The 20,001-nt window shown below is 40.2% G+C and overlaps 1 protein-coding gene across 1 annotated transcript in view; it reads right to left on the bottom strand.

Annotated features, from left to right (window-relative positions):
- dnah9l (dynein, axonemal, heavy polypeptide 9 like) overlaps window positions 1–20,001 on the bottom strand; it is a 432,311-nt gene that overhangs the window by 73,060 nt on the left and 339,250 nt on the right. The window contains exons 65-67 of the mRNA XM_043693603.2: window positions 18,312–18,547; window positions 7,444–7,566; window positions 7,144–7,348 (exon numbers count right to left, since the gene is read on the bottom strand). Coding sequence (XP_043549538.2) covers window positions 7,144–7,348; window positions 7,444–7,566; window positions 18,312–18,547 — 564 coding nt within the window. The remainder of the gene's footprint in view (window positions 1–7,143; window positions 7,349–7,443; window positions 7,567–18,311; window positions 18,548–20,001) is intronic.

The raw sequence follows: 20,001 nt of genomic DNA, 5'->3' as shown, positions 1-20,001 counted from the left end.
AATATTCTTACATATTGTGTGAGGAAGAACATTCTGATTAGCTGGATCTCTGACAATCCCCCCAGCCTGTCAGAATGGCATAGGTTAGTCATGGAACATTCCCCCTAGATTTCATTACAAGTATGATGCACCAGAAAGCAGAACATTTTTATAAGACATGACGCCCTTTTTGAACTATATAGATGCAGACTTGTCAGCTATGTTGATTAGAGGCTTTGTGTAGCCACATAGACTGGGTCTGGTGGGCTAGGGATCCCTGGAGGAAGAATCCCGAATAAATACGGGTATGCCAACTGATATTCCCGATGATGGGGAGCTTTGGTAGGGCTGCGCTGTGTGGTGTAATTCAATTTAACTTAATTTAATTTATTTTAATTATTTATTGAATTGTAGTATGGTAGATTCTTTTCTTTGATTTGTTTTGTAGAGTAGTAGTTAGTTTATTGTTACTGTTACATTATAAGATTGTAATAGTATTTTTATTTAATTTTATATTAAAAAAATCTTTTTCAATAAACAAAATAACTCTCTTCCTGAAAAGATGGTGGAAGCAATGTGCTTGAACATTTTTAAGGCAGAAGTAGACAGATACTTGTTAAGTAAAGGAGTTAACAGTTATCATGACTTGGGTAGAAATGTGGATTTGAGATTACAGACATTTCACCCAGGATTTGGGTGAATGGCTGAACAGGCTCAGGGCTGAATGGCCTACTCTAGCTCTTAATTTACATGTCCTACGTCCTGGTCTTTCTTTAATTTTCCTGTAATTTTACTTGTTCATGAGATGTAGGTTTTGCTCGCTTTGCCAGCAGCTATTGCCAAAAGGTGATGGTGATGAATCGCCTTCTTGAATTGCCGCAGCTCTTGAGGTATAGGGACAGCCACAGTGCTGTTAGGAAGGGAATACCAGGGTTTGACTCAGCAATAATGAAGGAAGGGCACACTGTTCAAAGTTAAGATGGTAAGCAACTTGAAGTTTATCTTGCAGATGATATTTCTATGCATCTGCTGCCCTTGACCTCCTTGGTGAATGTTTGGAAAGTGCTCTGAAAGGTGTCTTGCTTAGTTACTACAGTGCATTCCTTTCATTATCTGGTGGACAACAGTATACACTCAATTGCATAATGTCTCTTTTATGAATTGGATGCTATGTTTACTTCAAACATGTTTAGACAAGATTTTGTATAAAGGTGTTTTCCTATGAATTTCTGAACTGATTTTGCTTAATTATTAACAATAATTGAATTAAAAGTTTTAGGGTGAATAAATTTGCAATATTTAATTACGTTGAATGCTAAATCAAAATAGTGAGTGATATGTGTAGGAAAATCCATGATCATATTCGAAAAAATATTTATGATGATTTTGCTCCATCCAGAGCATAAAAAATATCAGCAACTATAATCTTTTGGCATGTTTAATATTTTGCTGGAACATGGCAGGCTCATGGGAAATTTTAATTCTCAAGAATTGGTATATTGAGAATGGATGAGAGATTTTTTAATAAATCACATTTGGAATGGAAGAGCAACTCAGCTATAACGTACTCACTTCCAGGTATATTGAAGAAATATTTGGATACTGGTGAGAAATCTATATGCTATAGATGGGTATTTCCTATTTCAAGGACAAAATACTGCAGATGTTGGAAGTCAAATGAAAAATTATAGAAATACTCAGCAGGGTTGGCATTATTTGTAGCGGACAAAGTAAAGTCAGCATTTTTGATCAATGATAAACTGGGAAGATTTAGAGATGTAGTAGATTTTAAACAAATACTGAGAGAGAGAGAGAGAGAGAGAGAGAGAGAGAAAGAAAGAGACAGAGCGTGTGTGCGCGCGCTACAAGTAATGTATCTAGAGGAGGAGGAAATGGCATGTATTGCTCATCCCAAGTTGCTCTTGGGAAGTTAGTGGTGACTAATCTTCTTGAACTGCTACAGTACAAACCAAGACAAGGAAAGAAAACGCAAATGACATGGGGGTAGTTCTGAAACTGTGATCTGAAATTGTTGAACTTGATGTCAACTGACAGTTGGTCCTCGAGCTTATGTTGTAAGCCTTGGAATGTTCTGGAAGCTGGGGACAGCATGGGACACCTTGGTCCACATCTAAAAGCCCCCAAATCCTTTTCCCAAGATTCCTTCCTATGCAAACATAGAAAAATACAAGTTGTTCTGCTGTACATGTGTTTTGTCATTGCAAATTCGCTGTAATGTAATTGATGAATTGGGGATGCTGTTTCTAAAGCACGAACTTCTAAAACATGTGTTGGTTGTAACATGATTGCAGCACCAACACTTTTAGCATTGTTTCTAAAGCACGATTTTTCTATAATGCAGAGTTGTACAAGAATGCAACCATCATGGTATAGAAGAACTGACTGTACTTTCCTTATCACCTCTTCCTTTCTCAACAGTGAAGGCCCCAAATACTCCTTCTAGTTGAAACAGGAATTTATTTGTACTCCTTCAATGTTATATACTGTATATAGCTCAAGATGTGGTCTATTCCAGATCAATGCAGATCGGGTGACCACTTTGCAGAACACCTCCTTTTAGTCTGCAAGCAGACTCTAAACTTCTAGTCACCTGTCATTCCAATTCTGCATCTGGATCATATGTTGTTTTTGGCCATCTACAGTGTTCCAATTAAGTTTAATGTAAGGCCAAAGAACAACAATACCTTTTAAGATTCACTTAGAGAATGTGAGTATTATTGACTGGACCATCATTTATTGCCCATCCCTAGTTGGTCTTGAGAAGCTGTTGTTGAGCTGCCTTCTTGAACTACACCAACAATGTCCTGAGAAAGGGCATTTCAGGATTTTAACCCAGCAACACTGAAGGAATGGTGACATATTTCCAAGTCTGAATGCTGAGTGGATTGTGGGTAGCTGTGTTCCCAGGTATCTCTTACCCTTCATCTTATAGATGGTATTGGTTTTGCGTTTGAAATATGCTGTCTTAGGAGCCTTGATGGATTTCTGCAGTGTATCTTGTTGATAGTATGCACTGCTGCTACTGAGTGTCAGTAATGGAGGGACTAAATGTTTGTGGTTGTGGTGCCAATCAAGCAGGCTGCTTTGTGGTGGATGGTGTCAAGCAACCTACATATTGTTAGAGCTGCACTCATTCATGATAAGTAGGAATATTTCATCACACTCCTGACTTGTGCCTTATAGATTGTGGACAAGCTTTGATACTTTTAAATGTCAAAGATCAATGGTTAGATTCTCTCTTCTTGGAAATGGTCATTGCCTGGCATTGATGTGGCAGAATGTTACTTGCCCCACTTGTCGGCCCAAGGCTGGATATTGTCGAGGTCTTGTTGTATTTTGGCTTGGACTGCTTCAGTATGAGGAATCACAAATGGTGCTGAATGTTGTGCAATTATTAGTAAACATTCCCACTTTTGACCTGATGATGCAGGGAAGGTCATTGATGAAGCAGCTGAAGATGGATCAGCCAAGGAAATTAACATGAGGAAATTCTGCAGAGATGTCCTGGAGCTGAGATGGCTGACCTCCAACCACCACAAATATCTTCCTTTAATGCTAGATATGACTCCAACCATTCATTTCCATTGATTTTAATTTCTCAACAGGCATTTTACTGTCTTCTGAATTCAACACAGTTTAACAATTTCAGTAGGTACATTCTGCCCCTTTTTCTTTCTCCCTCCTGATTTTGATTTTTCAATTTTGCTTTCAGGTGGCAACTATATATATTTTGACATTCACACCTCTTTTGTTTAATTATCTCATGACTAGCCCTGTTCAATCCTGTTTCCAACATTTGTTATTTTTCTCACTCTCCCCAACTTCATTAACTCTGTACTTTCTTAAAGTCAATTACATCTCTAACCTTTTCCAGTTCTGGTGAAAAGTCACATCTGAAATGTGAACTTTGTTTTACTTTTTCCAAATTTGCCACCCGACTTGCTGAACATATCCCAATGTTCAGTTCTTATTTCATAATTCAAAGTGGTCAGATTTTATTGGCTCAATGAATCCCCTGAGTACATATTAAAGTGCTCTTTTTAAGTTGGCTCCCAGTATAACTTGGGCAACACTAGTTCCTTGGACTTAGCTCCATTTTCTTAGTCATTTTGCTAAGTTTAAGCAATTATTCACATAGTGGTTTACACTTGTCATTGATCCATCTGAATAAAAGCCCTCAAAATACATTTCCCTTGACAATTTTTTGGGCTTGCGCAGCACCTTTTCAAACTTTGAGAATTTCAAATTAACCAATTCAAATGGAAGGCACTTTGTATAATTTGACAGAGTTGAGAAGTAAACACTCCAAGATTTAGGGTGTGAAAGTATAGTGATTATTTTATGAATGAGGAATCCAGAGGTTTGGGGAAAATAAAACATTTTTGTTGTTAGAAAGAATGGTAAAATAACTCAGATTAAAAACAAAAGTACTGTGGATGCTGGAAATCAGAACCACAAACTGAAATTACTGAAAAAACTCAGCATGTCTGACATTTGTTCTGGTCTACTGACCCTTCTTCAGAACTTAAGACCCTTCTGAAGAAGAGTCATTGGACTTGAAACATTAACTCTACATTCTCTCCACAGATGCTGCCAGACCTGCTCAGATTTTCCAGCAATTTCTGCTTGTAACTCTCACATAAAAGCTGGCAAAGGGACAACAGTCATGCTGATGTCACAAGTAGTTGCCTGCTGTCATTAACCAAGTGTTAGACACAGTAGAGTTTGCCAGCCCTGAAAATAAGGTTAATCAACAGTAGGTGGGAAGATAAAGATTCAGGGGAATGAGCCACCACTTTCCTGGGAGAACACTAGGAGTTCCCCTACATCAGCCCAAGGGAAGAACAAAAATTGTTATCACCAAAGACTACAAGACATCAGGGACAAACACTGCACCACACCATCATTCCAAAACGTGTGTCCCAGCTCCTCCATTCTACAGTATAGCTTCAGAATGCGTAAAGCATTCTTATCCATCAAGAGTCATGTTTTCCTTTCTTCAATTAAATAGTAAATCATATCTCAACTGCTGCTTCTTAATAAACTAAATTAACTGTCTGAAAATTCCTTATAATGGTTACCTAAAGATGCAGTTGACCATGATCGCTCACCCCTAAAATCTAATACTAACCATGTTGCAACCAAGCTGTTCCAGAACAGCGGTTTGGAAAATTGCCAGTCATATTGTTTGCAAAATGCACCAGAAATCCAATTTGACCAATGATGATATAGTTCATCTGTTCTCAAACATCAGCAAAATGAGGGAAGATAGTATCAAATGACACTTGCATGTCAATAATCTGGTCACTGTGGTTGGTTTGGGTTCTGCCAAGGCTACAGCTACTGGCCTCTTTACCACCTTTATCAAAAGAAAGACAAAACGGTTGAATTGGGCAGAGGTCAGAGTGATAGAGGTGGAGGAGGTGAGAGTGACCACTTTTACATCAAACATGTGACCCAGTGCAACATCAAAGAACTCTAGTAAAATTAAAATCAATGGGAATCAGGGGAAAATGTTCTTCAGGTTGCAGTCCTACCTAGCACAAAAGAAGGCAGATTATTGCAACATAATCATCTTAATCCAGAGGTAACACAAGAGATGTCCCTCAGGGTAGTATTCATGGCCCAGCCATCTTCAATTCCTTCCCTTTATCAGAAGCAGGGGTGTACTCTGTTGACTGTGTAGCACTTAGTATAGTTCACAATTGCTCAGATACTGAACAGTCTGTGACTGTATGTAAAACAATCTGGGTAGGATTCATGCTTGAGCTGATGAGTGCCAAGAATCACCATGCCACAAAGGTTCAGACAATGACTGAACCAATCCAACAAGAAAAAAACGTAACCGTCTCCCTTTGATACATAATGGCATTCCCATCACTGAAGTTCCACTGTTAACAGCCTTGGGGTTACCAAGGGCCAGAAACTTAACCAGATGGCTATATAAAAACAGAGGTTTCAAGAGCCTGTCAGAAGTTGGCAATTCTGCAGCAAGTAACAACTCCCCATGTCTGACCAAGATGCAGATCTGGAGTGTGGTAGCATACTCTCCATTTGCCTGGATGGAGACAGATCTAAAATCTCTCTAAGTGTTTGACACCATTCAGGACAAAGCAACCCACTTGACTGACTCCTTATGCATCACCTTTAAACATTCACTCCTTCTTTTGCCATTGTATGGTGGCAATGTGTAAACGTGTTATGATTATAACACATTTGTAACTTACATGAGGTCCTGGAGCAGCTTTCAAAGGTTCCTTCAACCACACCTTCCAAAAAGGGATGGCGGTTCAATGGTTAGCACTGCTGCCTCACAGTGCCAGGCACTGGGTTCAATTCTAACCTCAGACAACTATCTGTGTGGAGTTTGCATATTCTCCCTGTGTCTGTGTGGGTTTCCTCCCACAGACCAAAGGTGTGCAGGTTAGGTGGATTAACCAGGCTAAATTGCCCATCATGTACAGGAATGTGTAGGTTTGGTGGATTAGCCATGAGAAATGGAGGGTTACAGGGATGGGATAGGGTAGGGGGGTGAATCAGGGTGGGATGCTCTTTGGCGAGTTAGTGTGGACTTGCTGGGCCAAATGAGCAAAAGTGAAGACTGCAGATACTGGAGATCAGAGTCAAGATTAGCGTGGTGCTGGAAAAGCACAGCAGGTCAGGCAGCATCCGAGGTGCAGGAAAATCGATGTTTCAGGCAAAAGCCCTTCATCAGGAATGGCCTGTTTCCACACTGTAGGAATTCTCTATTCTATCTACAATCTGCAATCTCCACTATCTGGAAGAACAATGGTAATACCCATACTGGGACAATCAACCACAGGTCCTCCATTAAGCTACACACCATTCTGATTTGAAAGTGGATTGCCATTCATTCATGTTTGCTGGGTTAAAATGCTGAAACTTCCAAACAGCACTGCAGGTGACCTATACAACGTGGACTGCAAATTTTGAAGATGTCAGCGCCCCACTCTCCACCTTTTCAAAGGCAATAGCAGGATTGGCAACAAATGCTGACCTCACCAGTGACACAACTGACAAATAAATGAAGCTGTCTTAGCTGTTGAATGCTTGCAGCATTTTCTGTGTTTATTTCATTGTTATTGTACAATGTATGGAATAAGATGGAGGCAAGAGAATTACCTTCAGCTGTTCCAGATCAGGTCTTTCAAGGCTCACCACTTCAGCAAGTAGCTGGTCTTCCAAACCATCACGGGTGACTGTAAAGTTAATCAATGTAGTCTGTGCCTGTATTTCAGGTTTGTAGTGAGGATTAGCTAATTTGGTGTGTAGAATTAAATGGAAGTTAGGATGAAACACGCACTCTTTATCTCCAATCCTAATGTACCTTTGAAAATAAGAATCAGTGGTGTTAAATTTCTAAATTTCAAGCTAATGTTTACTTAATAAACATTAAAATACCAATCTTCCTTTACAAATTACCTTCCTTTCTTAACAGTGTGTCTGCAAAGCAAAGGATCCAACACAGGGTCAATGGTCTCTTCTATGTTTTCTATTAAAACAGGATTTCCCACAACAAGTGCTTCTTCTATAATATCCAAATATCTAAATAAAAAGATGTGAATAATATGAATCCTATTTCAGTTATAACAGGCATCAAAAAACCTGATTAAGAATCCTCTTTGCAGACTATTCCTTATTCTTTAAATGAAGTTATCATAAGTAGATTATGTACCATCAAAGGAATGAGAGTTTGAGGAAAAGATGGAGGAATCCATGAAAATCCAGTTGCCCTATGCTGGTGCTGTAACTATGGCAGAGTGGGATACCCATTCCCTGCTTCTAGGCGTCCACATCATTGCCAGAATTCCCCAATAATTGTATTCATACAAAGCCCAGAAAATACAATCACTGCATGCATATTTGCCAGATAGTGAAGAAGAATTGGGAGGGGAGCAACATATCTGATGATAATGTAGGAAGAAGTCAGCATACGGCAATGGCTGAGCCAACAGGTTGAGATGTGCTTTTGGCAAAAAGTAGTAACCTTATGGCAGTTGATTGCTTCAAGGCTGGTTACAATTAAACAAAGTGGCTGAGAAATTTAGTGGCTCCCAACTTCCATAGAATGTGGGACTGCTAAAGAATTATGCAGGCAAACCCTACACTGCGGGCAGCAGAGACAGAACAGGCAGGCATTCTCCTGGACAACATCAGCCTACAATCCCACCTGTTTTCCTGATGTCACGGGAAAGATGACAACATTAGAAGCTGGTATTTCTTCAAGAAACTCTTCTGCAGCCTAAACTGATCAGAGATTAGATTAGTTCTCCCGCAAAACCTGTCACTTTCCATCTCTATTGCTCCTGAAATCAGGCAGTTTCTTGAGGCACAGATACAAATGGCTCATCAGCTCTGTTAAGTCACTGGACTCTAAGCTTTAATGCTGCTTTATTTCCACCAGATGCTGTCAGACTTGCTAAGTTTTGCCAACAATTTCTGCTTTAGTTGTTTGACTTGGCTCATTTCCCCCATCTGGCAGGCAGCCAATCTACATTCGGTTCCATAACTAAACTCCCCTGATGCAACTCCATACTTTTCCCTCTCCTGTCCAAGGTAACTCCTGCCCATGCACTTTTCTACCATAACAGGCTTACTCTCTAATCACTTCATATAGCTATCACTGTCATATCCCTCTTTAATGCAGGAGAAAAGCACACACAGGGTGGGATAGCTAATGGCAATTGAAGAAGTCAGAGGTCACTTGTTCACCCTGTCTTCATTCCAGGAGGACCCACTGAAGGTGATGAATTGGAGACAAATCATGGCCTGGGCATGTAGCAATGCTACAGGACACATTGCAAAATACTTCTTCAAATTTGATCCTCCTTGTGCATTTCACTTACCATAACCCTGCCACTGAATTCACCCCAAACTCATAAAAGGAGCAGAAGTAAATCATTCAGCCCACTTAGTCTGCTCTGCCATTCAATGAAATAGTGGTTGATCTGATAATCCTTAATTCCACATTTCCAATTTTTGGCCATGACCTTACTGATTAAAAATCTATCTCAGCCTTGAATATACTTAATAATACCTCTACAGATTCCTGTTGTAAAGTATTCCATGGACTCACTATCATCTGACAGAAGAAATTCTTCCTCACTTCTGTCCTAACTAGACCACCCCTTACATTGAGATACTCTCACAAGGGGAAACAATCTTTCCACATCACCTTGTCAAGTCTCCTGAAAATCTTGTATGTTTCATGAAGATCACCTCTCAGTCTTCTAAACTCCAAACATAACCTACTTAACATCTCCTCATAAGACAATCTCTCATACCTGGGATCAACACAGTAAATCTTCTATGGATTGTCTCTGATGCAGTATACTTTTCCTTAGATAAGGGGAACAAACTGTTCATAATATTCTGTGTGGTGTAAATTGTGCCTTGCATAGTTTAAAAAAAACTTTCCCATTTTTACACTCTATTGTCTTTGAAGTAAAAGCTAATATTCCATTTTTCTTCCCGATTATGTGCTGAGCTTGTGCTAGCTTTTTGTGATTTATGTACAAGGACACCCAAATCCATTTGTGTTATAGCTTTCAACAGCCTTCATTTAAATATTATTGAGCCCCTCTGGCCCTCCTGTCAAAGTGCATAACTACACATTCCCCACTCACTTAAAACTATTTATATCCCTCTGCAGACTCCTGACCACGAGTTTTCAGCCATTTTAGTATCATTGGCAATCTTCATATTTCTTTCTTAAATATATTCAGTGACATTTCCTCTAAAGCTTTCTGCAGTAAAGAATTCCACAAGTTCACCATCCTCTTGAGTGAAGAAAATTTTCCTCATCTCAATCTGAAACTAATTATCATATATCCTGAAATTGTGTCCCTTATACTGAACACTCCAGCCAAGGGAAACATCATCCCTCCATCCATTCTGCTCAGTCCTCTCAGATTTTCAAACATTTCAATGAAATCCCCTCTCAACTTCTAAACTCCAGTGAATATAGGTCCAGTTGACCCAAATTCTACCTATATGTCAAACATGTCATCCCTAGAATCAGCCTGTGCACCTTCACTGAGCTTCCTTTATGGTAAGTATATCTTTTATTGGCTGTAGAGACCAGAACTGCACACAGTTCTCCAGATATGGTCCCACTGAGGTCCTGTCCAGCTGCAATAAATCTTCCTTGCTCCTGTACTTAAATCCTCTTGCAATGAAAGCCAACATAACATTTGCCTACCTAACTGCTTGCTGCACCTGCACGCTTGTTCTCAATGACGAAGGGCTCCAAGGTGCCTTTGTATATCAAACTTATCCAGTCTATCACTACTACTAATTATGATATGGAGGTGCTTGTATTGGACTGAGGTGGATAAAGAAGGTGAAGGGGCTATGCTCCAAAAGCTTGTGATTTCAAATAAACCTTTTGGACTATAAACCTAGCGTCTTGTGATTTCTGACACTTTATTACTAATTAAATAGTGCTCTGTCATTTTTCCTACCGAAGTGAACAACTTCACATTTATACACTTTACACTGCATCTGTCACGTATTTGCCCACTCACTCAACTTATCTAAATTGCCTCTTTATATCCTGCTCACAACTCTCATTTCCACCTAGTTTTGAACTGTATGCAAACTTGAAATTATTAAACTTAAATCTCTCATCCAAATCACTATGTATTGAATAGTAGCTAGAATCCAAACACTGATCCCTGTGGTATTCCACTCGTCACCGCCCTTTACTTCAAAAACAACCCACTTATTTTTCCTCACATTTCCCGGTCTACCAAACAATTTTCAATCCATTCCATAATATTACCACCAATCCATGTGCCTCAATTTTGCATGATAAACTGTTGTGAGATTTTATTAAAAGCTTTCTGAAATTCCAAATACACCAAATTACTGTTCTTTTCCATCTATTCTACTCAATACATCCTCAAAAAAAACTCCAGTAGATTTGTCAAACATGGGTTCACCTTCAGAAATCCATGTTGATTTAGTGTAATGCTACTGGATTTTTAAAAAATAGTCCAGATATCACATCCTTTGTAAGAGACTCCAGCATTTTCCCTACTTTTGATTCAAGGCTAACCTGTCTTTAATTCCCAGTTTTCTGTTTCACTCATTTTTAAACAGTTGGTTACATTTCCCATCCTCTAATCCACAATACATAGAATTTTTTAAGATGACAACCAACACAGCCACCTCCTTTATACTCTGGGATGGAGATTATCAGGCCCTGGGTATTTATCAGCTTTCTGTCCCATTATATTTTTCAGACCTTTTTTTTTAAACTAATACTAATATCCTTCAATTCCTGCTTTCCTAGCAGTCTGGGATTCTTTGTGCTTTTTATTTGTGAAGACAAAACAAAAGTAGATGTTTAATGCTCTGCTACTTCTTGTTCTCCATTAATAATTATCCTGCTACAGACTGTAGGATACCTACATTTGTCCTCACTAACCCTTTTCTTCTTTTTACCTATTTATAAAAGATCTTATTGTATGGTTTTATGCCCTTGCAGGTAAAACCATAATCTGTTTTCCCCTCTTAATCAACCACTATTCTCCTTTGCTTAATTCTAAACTGCTCCTCGTTGTCAGGCTTGCTACTTTTTCAAGCAACATTATATGAGTTCCCTTTGAATCGAGCAATATCCTTAAATTTTATTGTAACCATCATTGGGCCACTTTTCTTCTGCCTGAAAGGAATGTATAACTGAAGCAATGCATGTGTTCATTCTTTAAATACTAGCCATTACCTGTACACTATCATGTTTTTTAATGAAGTTACCCAGTCTGTCAGAGCTAATGCATCCCTCAAACCTTCATTGCTTCTGTTATTTATAGAATTATACAGGTCGGAAACAGAACTTTCTGTCTAATCAGTCTGGATTTAGGACCTTAGTATTGAATTGGACTGTTATCACTTTCTATCCCAACAAAGAATTCTGATGAACAGTCACCAGAGTCAAACATTAACTCTGCTTTCTCCAGCAACTTCTTTTTTTTTCAGATTTCCAGCAGTTCTTTGTCTTATTTAAGAATTCTACAGTGTTACAGTTATTCCTCAAGGATTTTGCACAAGATTATTAATTAATCACTTCTCATTACATAAATCTAGGATGGAGGAGAAAGTGAGGTCTGCAGATGCTGGAGATCAAAGTTGAAACTTTATTGCTGGAACAGCACAGCAGGTCAGGCAGCATCCAGGGAACATGAGATTCGACGTTTCGGGCACAGGCCTTTCTTCAGGAATGAGCAGAGAGTGTTCAGCAGGAGAAGATAAAAGGTAGGGAGGAGGGACTTGGAGGAGGGGCGTTGGAAATGTGATAGGTGGAAAGAGGTCAAGGTGAGGGTGATAGGTCGGAGTAGGATGGAGGCGGAGAGGTCAAGAAGAAGACTGCAGGTCAGGAAGGCGGTGCCGGGCTGGAGGGACCTACCACCTATCACATTTCCAACGCCCCTCCTCCAAGTCCCTCCTCCCTACCTTTTATCTTCTCCTGCTGAACACTCTCTGCTCATTCCTGAAGAAGGGCCTGTGCCCGAAACGTCGAATCTCCTGTTCCCTGGATGCTGCCTGACCTGCTGTGCTGTTCCAGCAATAAAGTTTCAACATAAATCTAGGATGGTCTTCCCCGAGCTGTTTCCTCATGTCCAGGTTTAAAAATCCACCTTATACACATTCCAGGAATTCACCCAAAACAGTATTATTGCAACTGCAGTTTATCTAATCTATATTGAAACCACCCACAATTACGGATCACTCTAATCTTTTCAATGCAATTCCCTACCTCATCACTGTTCAGCGGCCTATACTCAACACTCACTAAAGGTTTCCGCACATAATTTTTCCTTAACCCCATCCAGAATGATCTCACTTCTTGATTTCTTGCATGAATATTCTTTCTCACTACTGCACTCATTGCATCTTTCACTAACAAAGCAACCCACCTCCTTTTCCATTTTTCTTGATCTTCCTAAAGGCTGAACACCCTTGGATGTTCAGTTCACAGCCTTGGTCACCCTGCAGTCATGTCTCTGTATTTGGTATCATGTCATATCTTTGTAAAAATATTTGTGCTGTTAATTCAGGGAGACAATGATATGATTTTGTTACCAGTAAGTTTTGGAGACCAGGGTTCAAATCTCATACCAGCATATGGTGAAATTTGTACTAAATAAAACTCTGGCACAGTGGTATACATCAGGAGGGAGTTTCCCTGCCAGTCCTCACATTTGCTCTGACACCATGAAGTCTCATGACATTAAGCCAAACAATGCCAGGAAAACCATCTGCTCATTATTTTGAACTGCCTCCCTCCCATTCCCCTTTAATCATCCTCCATGTTGAATAGCACTTGGAAAAGGTGGCAATTATTACAGAGGATGGGAAGGTCACATACTGCATTCAGAATGGGTCTTCTATTTCCACCTCCAATAATGGCTTTGCAGCACAACTTCTAAGTGAGCCAGTTAAGCCCTATAGGACATAAATGTTGGAGGGTCTGCTACAGGTGGTTAGGGAACCAACTGAAGCAAAAAAACCTCATTCTTATCAATCTGTCCACCTCTGATATACTTGATAGTAACAGTAAGAGCAACCAACATGCCCAATCCTTGTGGAGACAAAATACCACCTTAACATTGATGATGCATTGTATTGTGCGGCATTATTTCTGTGTTAAGTGGAACAGACTTCAATAAAGCAAAATGTCCAGGTACTTCCTGAATGCAAATAGCAGCATAAAGCCTATCCAATTACCCATATCAGTATCCTCTCAATCATTAATAAAGTGATGAAAGATGTCATCAACAGCATTATCAAACAGCACTAGCAATAACCTGCTCACTGTTGCCCAGTTTGGATTCCACCAAGGCCCACTGAGCACCTGACCTCATTATGATCTTCGTTCAAATATGGAAGAGTTGAATTCCAGAAGTGAGGTGAGAGTGACTGAACATGACATCAATGCTGCATTTGACCAAGTATAGCATGAAGGTGCAAAACTGGGGTCAGTGGACATCAGAGAGTAAACTCTTCCTTGGTTGGAGACATAGCTGATAAAAAGGAAGGTGTTTGGACATCAGTCATCTCAGCACCAAGACATCTCTGCAGGAGTTCCTCAGAGCAGTGTCCTTAGCTCAACAGTCTTCAGCTGCTTCACCAATGAGCTTCCTTCCATCATAAGGTCAGAAGTGGTGATGTTTGCTAATGAGTGTATAATGTTCAACACCATTCGCAACTCCTCAAATATTGCTCAAACACAGCAAGACCTGAACAATATCCAGGTTTAGGGTGAAAAGTGGCAAGTAAAATTTGTGCCACATAAGTGTTAGACAATGACCATCCCCAACGAGAGAGAATTTAACTAGTGCCCTTGACATTCAATGGCATTATCCCCACTGGCAACATTCTAGGGATTACCAGTGACCGGAAGTTGAACAGGACCAACCATATAAATAGTGTATCTACAAGAGCAGGTCAGACATTGGGAGTCCTGCAATGAATAACACACCTCCTCATTTCTCAAAGCCAGCCCACCATCAGAAAGGCACAAGTCAGGGATGTGATAGAATACTCCCCACTTGCCTGGATGAGTGCAGCTCCAATAATACTCAAGATGATTGACACCATCCAGGACAAAGCAATCCACTTGATTGGCATCATGTCTACAAACATTCATTCTCACTACCATCAATACACAGTAGCAGCAGTATGAACCATGTACAAGATGCACAACAGACCTTCACCAAGGCTCCTTAAGGAGGACCTTCCAAACTCATGACCACTATCATCGAGAAGGAAAATGATGGGAGATATATGGAAGCACCACAACATGCAAGTTCCCCTCCAAAGTACTAACCATCCTGATTTAGAAATATAAAGTTGTTCCTTTAAGTATTTTTATTTTTGTGAATTTTTGTAGCTCAGGTTCTGGTTCAAGTTGTAAATTTGCTCACTGAGTTGAAAGGTTTGTTCTCAAATGTTTCATCACCATGCTAGATAACATCATCAGCGAGCCTCTGTTGAAGTGCTGGTGTACTTTCCCACTTTCTATTTATGTGTCTTGGTCTGTTGAGGTGGGGGATATCACTTCCAATTCTTTTTCTGAGACGTTGATAAATGGGATCCAAATCAATGTGTTTGTTGATGGAGCTCCGGTTTGAATGTCAGGGCTCTAGGAATTCCCGTGCGTGTCTTTGTTTAGCCTGTCCTAGAATGGATGCATTGTCCCAATCGAACTGGTGTCCCTCATTGTCTGTGTGTAAGGATACTAGTGTAGCAAACTTCCAACCTGTTCCTTTTGTCTCTCTGGGTAGAGATCCTGAGTTCCCTCCCTAATGATATTGTGGTCTACATACAGCAAATGGACTGCAGTGGTTCAAGAAGGCAGCTCACAGCCAAGTTTTAAAAAGTGCCCACCTTGTTGGATAGCCAGTTTTACAATACAGAGCAATGCCAACAGATTAGGCTGAATTCCCGCACCAGCTGATGAATCATAGAATCCTCTAATGTGCGGAAGCAGGTCATTCAGCCCAGTGAGTCTACACCCAACCCTCAGAAGAGCATCTCACCCTAACCCTATAACCCCGCATTTCCCATGGCTAATCCATCTAACCAGCACATCTTTGGTGAAGGATTCTCTTTTACAACCTCTCCCCTCACCTGAGGTGTCGTGACCCCTCAGTAGTCTTATGATCTTGAAGAACTATGGTGACTTTACCTTTTACCTCATTGTGAATCCGCCATGCATTCAAGTAGTAATTTTAGTCTTGTCTTTTTGACATTCTCATTATTTTTTGTACTCCAGCCTTGTTTGCTGCTAGCCCTCATTTCCTCTGCTTTCCACTTTTGCTTTCTGCTTTTCTATTTTTGTTTCTGTCACACCTATATCCCCATTTAGAGCCTTGTCTACCTCTCATTGTCATTTAAACTCTGCCCACTATTACTAGTGATCTTTCCCCGGAAGGATGTTGATCCTTACCTTACTGTAGTGCAACACATCCAGCTTGTATAGATCCCATTTTCCCGAGAATCAGTCGCACACATTCGCATTCGGTCTACTTTCCTATTTATGATTTCACTACCCTGTAGCACTTGGAGTATTCCTGAGACTACTACCTTTGAGGTTTGGCTTTTTAATCTGTTTCCTAGCTCCCTATATTCTGCTTGCAGGACCCATCCTCTCTTTACAAATATGGACTATTACTTCTGTTCTCCCTTCATCTTCAGAATGATTTCCAACTACTCAGTGACACCCTTAACTCTGGCACTGGGAAGGTAATCCTGGTGTCAATACTTGTGAATGCAGAAATGTTTATTTGTTTTCCTTATGGTAGAATACCCTTTTACTGCTCTTGCACTCTTTCTCTCCTCTCCGTTTAGCTCAGCCTTTCCTGGTGCCACAGACTTGGCTCTCACTGCATTCCTCTGAGAAACCATCTCCCCGAGCAGTATCCAAAATGGAAAATTTGTCAGAGAAAGAAACAGATGGTGCCTGCAGACTCCTGCATTATCTGCCTAATGTTTATACTCTGTCTGGTGGTTAGAGGCACTTTCTAGCTGTGCACTCTTTACTTGTGGTGTGACTATCTAATTTATCTGCTATCCTCAAAGATCTCAACATGCAGATGCTCCGCAGTGAGCCCAGCCGCTACTTCAGATCAGAAATGTGGATTTCTAGCAGTTGCAGTGGATACACTTTCTGCAGATGTGCTTACCTTAGACACTGGAAGTGTTCCTCACTTACCACATCATACAGGAGAGGCATTTGATCCGGCCAAGCTGCCCTGTCATGACTTACCCCTAAATTATTCTCTTTTTGTTTACTTCCTTTCATTGAGAAATGTTAAATATATACCAGGGACCTCACCTTACTGCTTGTCAAAGTGTCTTCACCTTATCTGCTCCTCTCAGTGATGCTGTCTGCGAGTCATGAGGACCTTATCTCATTCACTCCTCTCAGCGACACTGCCTGTCTGCCATGGGGACTTCACTTCATCTGCTCCCCTCAGTGATGTTGGCTGCCTGTCATGGGGATCTCACCTGTTCCTCTCAATTGCAATGTAAGGTGTTGGTGCACTCCAAAGTGTAGTACTAAGGTCATAAACACTTCTCTAAGTGAGTTGCCAGGATGGTACCATGAGGTTAGTGCGTGTCTGATACAAACCTCCATGGACAAAGGATGCAGTTGGTCACTGCCCATGAAATGTAGACTGAAATAGTGGGGAATTCTGGTCAAGATTGAGGCCTGGAAGAGCAGGTGGCATGCTAGAGCTGCTAAATAGCCACTCTGACTTTGATATGAAGAATTGTCACCATCTAATTTCTCTCCACTGCCTGATAAAATATCAAACTGCATGAGAGACAAAAATAGAAATTGCTGGATAAGCTCAGCAGATCTGGTAGCATCTGTGAAGAGAAATCAGAGTTAACGTTTTGGGTCAAATGACCCTTTCTCAGAACAAAATAAGGTGAGATTAGGTAATAATGAGAAATCAATGCATGCAGATAGGCCTCTCACTGCTTACTCGTGAGGTTCGCATTCTTGCCGTAAAAACTTGGGTGGAAAATCAGACAATTTCTTTGATGTCAAGAATCTCATTTTTCATTTCTTGCCATACTTTATCCACTGATTTGACATTGCCTATATTATTCAGGGGCTGTTTTGAGCTTCCAGGGTAATAATCTGGTGTGTACTGTGACTTTACATGCTGCGAGATATCTAATATATATTTTATCATTATGGCAAACCCTAGTCAGTGCCTAATGGCAGAGGTCTCATGGCTATGGCAAGCCAAGAGGTACATTTGACACAGACTGCATTTCTATCCCAAACAAAGATATCCACCTTCTTCTCCTGAATTTTCTCCATATTCTTTTCCACAGACACATTAAAAAAAATCCCTGAGACTCACTGAAATCTTTTTTTGCTGTACAGCATTGGACATTAAATATGCATCTCCTCTTTCACATATTGCAGATTATTAAGAATCTAAAATAGTTCTATCTCCAATGTCTAAATTGATAAAGTCCATACTGGTTACATATTTAATGTTGGTAGCTTGCATTGCCCATGTAAATGAGAGATCAACTGGAAATCTCTAGGCAACCTAGTATCGCTACATCCATCACTTGCCACTTCCCTGCTGGGAGCCCATAATCAACACAATATTATTATCAGGAAACAATGTTTCTATAGAGAATGCTAGACGGCATTTAAATGAAGGATAGGTGATGATTCTTTTTACAAGTATTGAGTTTTAAATGTAAACTTTGTTATCTTGCACATTTTCTTTGAAATTAAATTGTCGTCTCACCCTTTTTGACCCAAATTAATGACTTTCAAGTCTGTGCCATGTCTTCTTTTGATCCACTTGATTCCCTGAAGTTGAGGATCAATCAAAAGTGGCCATCTCTCACAATTAGAAAAAATAGTGGCATTTTCCATGGATGTTTTATCACTGGGTAAGCCTTCATTGTTCCAGGCTGCAATTGTTGCATCGTCTGAGAGCAAGGCAACAGCATCCAAACCTTCAGTCATTGGAATTGGAGCCTAGGTTTGGAAATGAATCATTAAGTGTATTTAAACAGTTTCTTGTTTGAAATTTTACTACATCAATTATTGCATCAAAATTTTAAACTAACAAAAAATAAAAGTTAAAGATTAGATTAGATTGCTTACAGTATGGAAACATGCCCTTCGGCCCAACAAGTCCACACCGCCCCGCCGAAGCACAACCCACCCCTTACCTAACACTACGGGCAATTTAGCATGGCCAATTGACCTGACCTGCACATCTTTGGACTGTGGGAGGAAACCGGAGCACCCGGAGGAAACCCATGCAGACACGGGGAGAACGTGCAAACTCCACACAGTCAGTCGCCTGAGGCGGGAATTGAACCCGGGTCTCTGGCACTGTGAGGCAGCAGTGCTAACCACTGTGCCACCGTTCTTCAAAAAGAAACAATTCATTTTGAATTTCCCACATTAAGTCAAGTTAATATTTATACTCAAATCCAGTGGTAATGGGAGTAAATGTTTAAAGTAGTGGATAGAGTGCTAATCAAGTAAGCTGCTTTCACCTGGGTGGTGTTGAGCTCCTTGAGTGTTAGTTGTGCCACACTTAGCAGGCACCAGAAGATTATTCCGTCATATACCTAACCTGTACCTTGTAAATGGTGGATAGACTAGGAGAAGTCAGGAAATGTATTGCTTACTCCAGAATTCCCAAACGCTGACGTGGTAGAGCAGACTTGATGGGCTGAATGGCCTAATTCTGCTCCTATATCTTTCAGTGCTATGACAACAGAATAAAAGTACTTTTAAAAAGAAGCTCAGTCCAACGGCTGAGCTGCCAGGACAGGCCTGGACTTAAATTTGTGGGGCAAGGAACAAAGGCAACAAACTTGAACTTGCAACATCAATGCCATTATATTTACATTATTCATTGAAGGGACTAACTTCAAGAAACCTGTATGACAGGTGAAGTTAATTTTGAAATGTCAGAAAAATGAACTGGATTCAAAGTTGTAACAGAGAGGCAGTGAACAGAGATGCCATAACCCATAGTTAGGGCTTCTTATTTAGCTTGATGGATAAGATAAATCACTATCTTGATCAATTATGTTGGTCACACATATAAACTTTTCATTCGGTTGTGGTGTTAGTCTGTAAGAAAATCAGACTGTACCCATTTTATTTTGTCTATCTTTGAGCTGATTTCAGTGGAATTAAGATTTTCGACATATTGGACTGCATTGCAAACAACTGACTAAATAGTTCTGCTTCAAAGCATTGCCACATGGACTACACTGGTTTCAACACCACAGACCACTATCTGCATGGCTCTCCAGTGATGTCAATGAGGAACTTGCTGGCATGTGCAGGTTGCATCTAACAGCTTTGCCCAGCACAGGAGAATCAACATAATTTACAGAGCTGCTTTGAAATGGTGCGATGTAACCAAAGTTTTTAGTCCTGCATTTGTTTGTCTTTTCCTTTCTGAA

Source organism: Chiloscyllium plagiosum, unplaced genomic scaffold (genome assembly GCF_037043375.1).
Source record: "Chiloscyllium plagiosum isolate Xiang-an unplaced genomic scaffold, Cpla_swu_hap1 HiC_scaffold_7, whole genome shotgun sequence".
Classification (NCBI taxonomy): domain Eukaryota; kingdom Metazoa; phylum Chordata; class Chondrichthyes; order Orectolobiformes; family Hemiscylliidae; genus Chiloscyllium; species Chiloscyllium plagiosum.
Note: the sequence above shows the minus strand (reverse complement) of the source record. Positions and strands in the feature narration are given on the sequence as shown.